Source organism: Rhea americana, unplaced genomic scaffold (assembly GCF_003343005.1).
Source record: "Rhea americana isolate MKP2758 unplaced genomic scaffold, rheAme1 scaffold_18, whole genome shotgun sequence".
Classification (NCBI taxonomy): domain Eukaryota; kingdom Metazoa; phylum Chordata; class Aves; order Rheiformes; family Rheidae; genus Rhea; species Rhea americana.
In genome coordinates, this window is record NW_028185927.1 from 7,457,554 (window position 1) to 7,465,658 (window position 8,105).

At 52.3% G+C, this 8,105-nt stretch overlaps 2 protein-coding genes across 2 annotated transcripts; one reads left to right on the top strand and one right to left on the bottom strand.

The window, feature by feature from the left end:
• Positions 1 to 341: 341 nt before the first annotated feature.
• On the bottom strand, positions 342 to 1,380 carry ACYP1 (acylphosphatase 1). Its single transcript, XM_085301844.1, has 2 exons — positions 1,260 to 1,380; positions 342 to 1,015 (listed from the first exon to the last, which is right to left on the bottom strand). The coding sequence occupies exons 1-2, from the start codon at positions 1,350 to 1,352 to the stop codon at positions 800 to 802; spliced, it is 309 nt and encodes a 102-aa protein (XP_085157970.1). The 5' UTR covers positions 1,353 to 1,380; the 3' UTR covers positions 342 to 799.
• Positions 1,381 to 1,658: 278 nt separating this feature from the next.
• On the top strand, positions 1,659 to 7,429 carry ZC2HC1C (zinc finger C2HC-type containing 1C). Its single transcript, XM_085301768.1, has 3 exons — positions 1,659 to 1,720; positions 2,352 to 3,633; positions 4,307 to 7,429. Exons 2-3 carry the CDS (start codon positions 2,359 to 2,361, stop codon positions 4,568 to 4,570), a joined length of 1,539 nt encoding a protein of 512 aa, XP_085157894.1. The 5' UTR covers positions 1,659 to 1,720; positions 2,352 to 2,358; the 3' UTR covers positions 4,571 to 7,429.
• The last annotated feature ends 676 nt before the right edge of the window (positions 7,430 to 8,105 follow it).

Consider the following 8,105-nt stretch of genomic DNA (forward strand, 5'->3'; position numbering starts at 1 on the left):
TGAGGTCGCTGCGTGCGGAGCCGCTTTTCCCCACGGGTGGCGGCAGGCTGGGGGCTCCTCGCTCTGACCGCATTCCCCGTTCCGCTCCTTGGAAACGGGGGAAGCGGCTTCCTGTGGGCTCGCCTCCCGCGTTTGCCACCACCGGATGGCTCTTCGGAGGGCAGCCGTGAGGAACTGCTCCGGGGCCACGTTCGGAACAGCAAAAGGCTTCATGCGTTAGCGTAACTGCGAGCAACAGAGGCAGAGCGTGATTCCCTACGGCCAAGTATCAGCCACAGGAACAACGTCACCCCTACAGACCCAGCTCAACCCCACTACGACACACCCGTTCCACACAAAGAGCAAGTTCCAAGCAATTTTATTCAAAAGAAAAAAAATAAATTTCTTAGCAGATGGAGAACAAAATAAATTGTTTTTGAGATATTTAGGTCAAAAAAATAATGCAAGTTATCCATTTAGCAATATTTAATACTGGTAGCACATCTACAGCTTCCTTGAAGCGAGCAGAACGCTACACAAATTACTCACGTACAACCACTCAAGGTCATACTGCACGTACATTCAAAAGTAAAAGGTTGTGCTTCAAAACAGCTCCTTTAATAAATACAACTCTTCATTCTACCTGCTAAACTAATATGAATGGTTGAGAGTTAGACAAACTGTATAACAAGCAAATAAATTAGAATATTAATAAAATAAAGTTCTCTGTAGCTGAATATTAGCTAACAACAAATGGAGAAGAGGAGACTACTTTGTGAGGGTGGCTCAAGCTTCAAATCTTGGTGCTCTYTGGACAAAGCTACTTCAAAATCACAAAGTCCTTGTGCTCCAGCGCCTCAATCTTCTTCTCGTTGCGGAACTCCGCGCGGCTGATGTGGGACTGGGGGCTTCCCGTCTTTCTGAGCCATTCCTGGAGCTCCCGGACGCTGGCCGCCGGACCCTGAAGCTGCCCTTGCACAGTGCCGTGGCTGGTATTCTTGACCCAGCCGACCACCCCCAGTCGCTTACCCTCAGCCTGGGAAGAAAACGCAGAGCAGGGCGAGACTAAGGTGARCTGCAGGTGAGCTGCAGCGTGCCGCCCACGCGCAGGAGGCTGCTCCACCGCTAGACGCGGACCTCCGGGGAAGCTCCCACGGGCCGGAGAGGGAAAGCAGCGGGCGGTGCGCCCAGCTGCTCCTCGTACTCCTCCGCATGGGGAGCGGGGGCTGAAACGCGCCTTCCGGCGGCGCCCCGCCGCCCGCCGCGGCCCCGCCGCGCACCTGCGTGTACTTGCGGAAGAAAACGCCCTGCACCCGGCCGAACACCTCGTAGTCCACCGACACCAGGCCCCCGCCCGCCGCCATGGCCGCCATGGCCGCCGCCGCCACAGCGCCTGCGCGGCGCCCCCGGGGCGGGGCCGCCCTCGCGCCCGGGGGCCAATGGCGAGCGAGGGACACGCCCACCTCCGCCCGGCTCGCGGGCGCTGCCTGCCGCGCCCCGCCCCGCCCCGCCGCCTCCGCTCAACGGCCTCTGCTTGGCCATAGAGCGACAAGTCTTCCGGAGAGCAGAGCGGTTCCGCAGCGCAGCGCACAACTTCCGTCCGTAGCGCCGAGCGGACGAGAAGCCTCGCAGGAAAACCATAGAGAGGCCGCTACCCGGCGAGAGCGGCACAGGAAGTAGCCGGAGCGTGCCTGTCTCTAGGCAACAGCGGTCAACACGGCGCCCGAGGCCCAGGGCGGTGGTAAGCGGAGGGGCCGGGGCGCCTGGCCCAGCCGTTCCCCCGTGACCGGGCAGCCCCGCGCCGTGCGCCCCTGCGCTCCGGGAGCGAGCTCAGCGGCGCGGCCGCCTCCCGGAGGCTCCCAGCCCGGCGCCGCGCCGGTGCGGGGGGTGGGGGGGCGGCTTTATTTATTTATTTTTTTCCCCTTTTGCGCTGTATTTATCGTAATGGCGGCTTTGCGCGGGTTTCTGGAACTTACTTKTCAGGAGCTACCAGGTAGCAGAGCGTGGGGAGGATTGCCATCCCAGCATCAGGCCTGGGACACGTGGGAAACGCCCCGTGGGACGTAACAGCTTCCCCGGCATCACAGCGTGTTTCTGGTGCTACAGCAAGACGGGGCCCGCACAGAAAGTGAAATAAAGGCGTATCTTATTTCTAGCCGCATAAGCAATTAGGGCTGGAAGAGGCAGCATCGGGGCCCGTGGGTGGAAGGAAGGTAGAGATTTACAGAACCCAGAAGAGTGGAAAAGCTTTGCTAGTAGTTATTAGCGCCTCTCATTGTAGGCTCCAGGCAGAGATTGTTGGGAGGGAATTTAGGCAGTTCTGGATAAGATAGGGTGTAGTGATGTTGCGTCTCACCTCAGGCTGTTTCCAGGCGCTGAATGGCTGAGCTGCAGCTGGCTTTGTTTCCACCTGTGGATTCTGTGGTGGCAGCTCCCCAGCTTCCAGCGGCAGGAAGATACAGTTCTGAAGTCCCAGCCCACCAACCCCAGCTGGAACACTTGAAGAGCACTTTTCACCACAAACTCCTACGTGGCAAAGAGGAAAGTTTAAAGGATCTCTACACCCAAAAAAGCCAAAGCTATTCATATTCTCTTTCTGCAGAAAGCAATCAACACAGCTCTGGACAGGGAGGCTTCTGCTTAGCTGGACTCCAGAGCAAATACCTTACCAGCCAGGCCAAGACTCTGCCCTCCAAATCAGCAGCCAGACGGAGAGAAGGAGTGGACCGTTCATATCCCCTGAAACCAATCTTTCACCGCAAGGCTGGAAGTGTTCCAGTGGTCAACACAGGACAGCTCAGAAGCCCCCCATACATGGAGGAGTCTCTAAGCAGTCAGTCTAGCTCAAAGAGCAAAGGGAAGCCTCCAGCAGGGAGGTCTCAGCTAGCTGCAGTGCTGTCTCCTTGGACAGTAGAACCGAAACAGTCAGCCTCCCCTCTCTACAGGAAAGAGCTGGCTTACATCCTAAGGCTGGAGGCAGACGGACAGAATCTGGAAGAGGAAATCCGAAAGAAAGAGGCCCTACTCAGAGAGAAGCTGAAGAGGACGAAGGAGGAGCTTAGGAGGATTCAAAGAGAGAAGGAGCTGGTGGAGGCAGAGGAGAGAAGAGCCAGGGAAGCAGAGAGGACCCCTGAGCGGAAGGCCACGAGGCGCTCGGAAGAGAACATTTTGAGAGTTGCAGTCAGGCCTGGTGATGGGGACTTCGATAGGGCGCCGTCTCCAGAGGTCGCTTGGCCCAAGCTGGGCACCAGCCTCCATCCGCAAGAGCTAGCCATGGGGAAGCTCAAGAAGGAACGTTTGGTGGCCAGCAATAGCAAAATACGAGACCGCTTACCTGTGGAGGATGTAGCCTCGCGCTCGGAGCCAGTCTCAAAACATAGCCCTTCTCCCTCTACCCTTTCAGATCAGGACTCTGGTGACCACCTAGCCACAGAGATGCTGTACGCACAGGCTGCCAGCGCTGCGGAGCAAGGGGAGCTGGGGCAGTGCAGCTTCTGTGGACGTAGGTTTCTCTGCACCAGGCTTGAGAAGCACGCAAGTATCTGCAGCAAGAGCCAAGGCTCTAAGAGGAAGGTGTTTGACTCGAGCAAGGCTAGAGCCAGGGGAACAGAGCTGGAGCAGTATCGGCAGTGGAAGAGCTCAGAGAGCCCTCAGGTAATGCGCAGCCCCTTTGGCACCTTCAGTCTGTGCGTGCCGCTCGCGTTCCTCCCACCCGGAGATACAGTTCTGCCCGAGATGGGAGCTCCTTCCCGTGTACGCGGGGCTGGGCGGCACAGTCCAGCCATCCCCTCTGAAAGGCACCTGCCCAGCAGGTAAATGGGAGGAGCTGCAGCTGCTGGGAGGGTCTCAGCCCTTGCAATGGCTCAAGGGTGCATTTCCAGAGAAAACACTCCTTGCTGGAGTCATGATGCTCCTGTCAGAGGGCCGGGTGGGTCTGCTGCGGTGAAACCGAGACCGGTGGCATTAGGAGGGTGCAGGGAACTGGTTGAAAAATCCAGGTAATAAAATATACTATTAAAGTGAAGGCAGTGAAAAATTGCAGCCTTGTTCCTCGAGGGCATCTCTAGCAACTTTCTCAAGTTCCTTGGCCCTTGTTCATGTGGGTATTCCCAAGCTTTTCCTAAGTATTGATGGAATTATTGGCAACTCCTTCAATTCCTCCTTAGTGCTGATCTGCTCAATCCTCTGTGAGGAGACTTTGCTTCTCTGGGGGGTTGTTAGAGCTGGGATCAGGGAGGGGACACCTGAGCTGGGCCTAAGAGGGAGATGGTGAGTGGGGGCTGACTGCTGCGCCAGCTGCTCTGACCGCGTTTCCCTTCTGCACAAGGAGCCACCCAGGAAGAACAACTGGAGGCAGAAGCACGAATCATTCATCCAGACGCTGCGCCAGGCCCGCCACGTGCAGCAAGCGCTCTCCAAGGGAGGAAAGGTGTCCAAGCTGCCCCCGCTGCCGCCTGTTGAGAACCCAGACTACGTTGCCTGTCCCTACTGCAGCCGACGATTTGCACCCAAAGTAGCCGAGAGACATATTCCCAAATGCAAGACCATCAAGAACAGGCCCCCGCCGCCGCCTCAGAAGAGGCGCTGCTGAGGCGGTGCCCAGCTGTACCTGCTGCTGAGATTCCCTGCCTGCTTTCTGCCAGGTTTCCAGTCTCACCTTGTGCTTTCTCCTGCTGGCTGCGAGGGTTGAGCTAGTACGTACAGCAAGTGAACAGCTCAGAAAATAGAGGCGGAATATTAAAACGTGTGTAATTTGACCCGTGCCCGATAGTTCCTGAGCGGATGTGAGGGGGCAGTGACTCTTGGGATGCCCCTCTGAGCATCCCTCCAGCTGCTGTTCTCACCAAGAAGACCTAGTGCGGGTGGAAGGGTGTTACCATACAGTGTCCTAAGCAAGGAAGAAAGGTGRTTGCTACAGGCTGTCAACGGGACAGCAGCCAAGAACAACCTGCCATCAGACAGRGGTTGTTCTTCAGAATCGTATTTTGCCTTTCGCTTAGAGAGGTTGGGTTTTTCTCMCTGCTTTACAATAATGGTGTCTGGTGTGGGGTTAACTGTTCTCCCTTTGGTTTACTCTGTTGCTCTGTGGGTGCAGATGTCGCCACCTGAGCATGCTAACAGTGACCTTGAGTCCACCTGCAATAGCATTTGTGTTGGAGCTACCTACGAGAGCTTGAGATGTGAGGGGGCCCTCTCTTTTTTTGGCCTTGGGAAGGATTCTGCATTCTTAAAAACTGTTTAGCAATTTAAATGAGACATTTGGAGAAGTTGCATGGGAAGAGGGGGAGCTATGTGAGTAGTCAAATTAGAAAGCAGCACAGAGACTGCTGTGTTTTTCCCTCGTCAGTACCTGTGCTAGACTGCAGAATCCAGAGCTGCTTTTCAGACATTTTTCGTGCTGTCCTATTTGTTGAATAATGAAAGTTGATAGGTTTAGTCCATACCTTTTCTGCATCAGCCCAGGAGATTATTTAGCTGCTTTTCTGGAAGCCTAGTGACAATCCTGAAGCTCAGCAACCTGCTGCCTTCTAGAAATTCAGTATCTTTTGGAGTAGAAGTCTGCTGACACTGCTTGAATTAGGAAAGGAGAACTCGGAGGAAGAGTATTAACTGCTTGCTCAACACAAGCATCCCAGGAGCAGAAATTCAGGGGGTTGAAAAGCTAGCCGTAGCAGCCACTTACTGTGAGAACCTTCGTGGCAACCCACGCGCACAGCACCGCAGAGACCGGCCAGGCCCTGGCAGCAACAGATCATCCCAGAGCGATCATTTCCCACACAGAGTGACTGCGACTGGGGCAGGAAAAGAAATATTTAAGTTAAGTAATACTGCACAAGATCAAAAATAGGTCATGAATAGACTTCAATTGGAAATAAGGTTTCTAACCAGGAGAAGAGTGAGGTCATGGAAAATCCTTCCAAACAGATGAGTGACGGCAGGGAACCTACGGTGTTTCGAGATGGGCTTTGAGAAGATCGTGGAAGGAACTGTATTGCTGAAGTTGGGAACTGCTGAGAGACAGAGCATGGAAGCACCTCCGGGCTTGTAAACCTGATCAACACTTGTATAAAGTGCAAACAACAGGCGAGTGATAGTTCTGGGCTTCAGTGTACCCCTTCCAGGTGCTGAGATGGAGTCTCCTTCCCATGACCACCTACCTTGATTCCTAACTTGAATTGCTACAGCAACAAAAACCAAGTAGACTGTACGCTTCAGAACTTCACATCTGAAAACTTCTCAGCTGTTTTGCTCATATGTTCAGGGTTAAATCAAAAATTAGATTTGATATCAACAAAACTGAGTGTTTCCCCTAGGCCAGGCTGGTAAGGACCTCTGAAACACAAAGTTTGCACACTTCCTTGACTCTCCAGGTTACTCTCATCTTTTGTGCTGCAATGGTAGGGAATTTTAACAAAAATAATGCCCTCTCTCTTGCTTTCTTCCTGAGATGCAAAGTAGTTCTTGGTGATTTTGGCCTTATGCCAGGAGTATAAGTTTGTTGTGTGCTGTTAAAATATCTYTTGGGGGAGGGGGATAGGTGCCCTATACATACTTCTAGGGAAGCACCTGCCTGTAGTTGATCGCAGTTGCCGATGCATGTTTGCAGGTCAGTTCATTTCAAGATTCTGATTTTAAGGTATTATTAGACTAGTTCTGTTGAGTAAAAAGCCACGTTAAATGGTCACAGTGTGTTTTGTTCTCAGAGTGGGGCTGATTGTAAGTATGAGAAATCTGCAACAGGAAGTAAACAAGGAACACACAAATACCAGCAGCTCCTTTTCCAAACCCTTCAGTAACGCAGCCCCAGCTCATGGGAGCCTGGAGAAAGATAACAAAGGACCAGATTGAACTGGAATAGTTGGAAGCTGGATATGAGGAAACGCTCCAGCCTGCRATGGGTGGAACAGATTCCTGAAAGAGGAATCTGCTTACACGTCTGCAGGCAGACGTCCCAATACCTTGGCACTCCCTAGAAAAACATGAAGGTCCCAGAAAGGGTCAGTGCTGCATGGGGCTGGCCAGGTCTGTGCAAGAGCCTACAAATCTGGAGAGGAGAAAAAAATGGACCCAGAGCAACAGAGACGAATTTGGTGTATCCAAACGGATCAGAGAAGCAAGAGCAGAACAGAGCCCCTTAAACAGGAGCGAGAGGTGACAGGAGAGGAAGGAAAGGGGCAGTCTGGAAGCTTTGTGCCAACCTCCTATAAACTAATGAAACATGCAACTGAATTAAATGAGGAGTAGTTAAGTACCCCTGCCTGTCATGTAATATTAACTCCTTTTCCTTTCACTGTATTTTACTGACAACATTTAGTGGATCTTAGAAGTCAGCAGGGTGCAAATGGTGACTGTAGTAGACACACATGCACATGCTTTTGGTACTGAGAAGTAAATCTATCTGCTGGGGACTTTTCTTAGTAATGGATAGGGAAAAAGCAGCTAATGCTGTGATAGATTCTAGATTAAATAGAAGTTGTTAAAATTACATCACCAGACTTAAATTGTCATCTTTGTTTCAGTTAAGCATGGGCAGTTCACCGTTCTTTGCTGAGCTAAAAGGAACACTTACAAAAGTAACACAGCAGTATCCAGAAAGTCTCAGGTAGTTGTTTTTTAAAACTTACTCATAGTTTAGCCACAAGGCTCAATGCAAAGATTTGCCCTATTTTGAGATCATCATGTTACCCCGATACTACTTGGGTTGCGTTACTCTCACTGGCTCAGCTTCCTCTTCTGCAGTACGAGCCCATTCTCAGAGACATGCTGCACATTTACTTCTTTGAATCTCCTGTGAATTAGAAGTCTCTAATGCAGTTCTGCTTCTCAAGGCAATTCCTAATTTACTGAAAGCCCTGAGAAGTGACAGGCACAAGTACACTGTGCAGGAACAGGCAGCTGAGCAGGTGTTAAGACAGCTTCTCRCTCTGGAGACTAAAATGCCCAGCAGAAGCTGTTCTGAGAAACACGTTTTTCCCTTTGAGCCTGTCTCTTCCTATTACTCATTTCCCACCTGGCACCAAAGCTGTTGTAAAACCAACACACACTAAAGCCCCCTGACGTCACTAGGAGAAGATGCAGCAGCAAGGGAAGAGAGTCACCCCGCACCCCCCCCCTTTAAAAAAAAA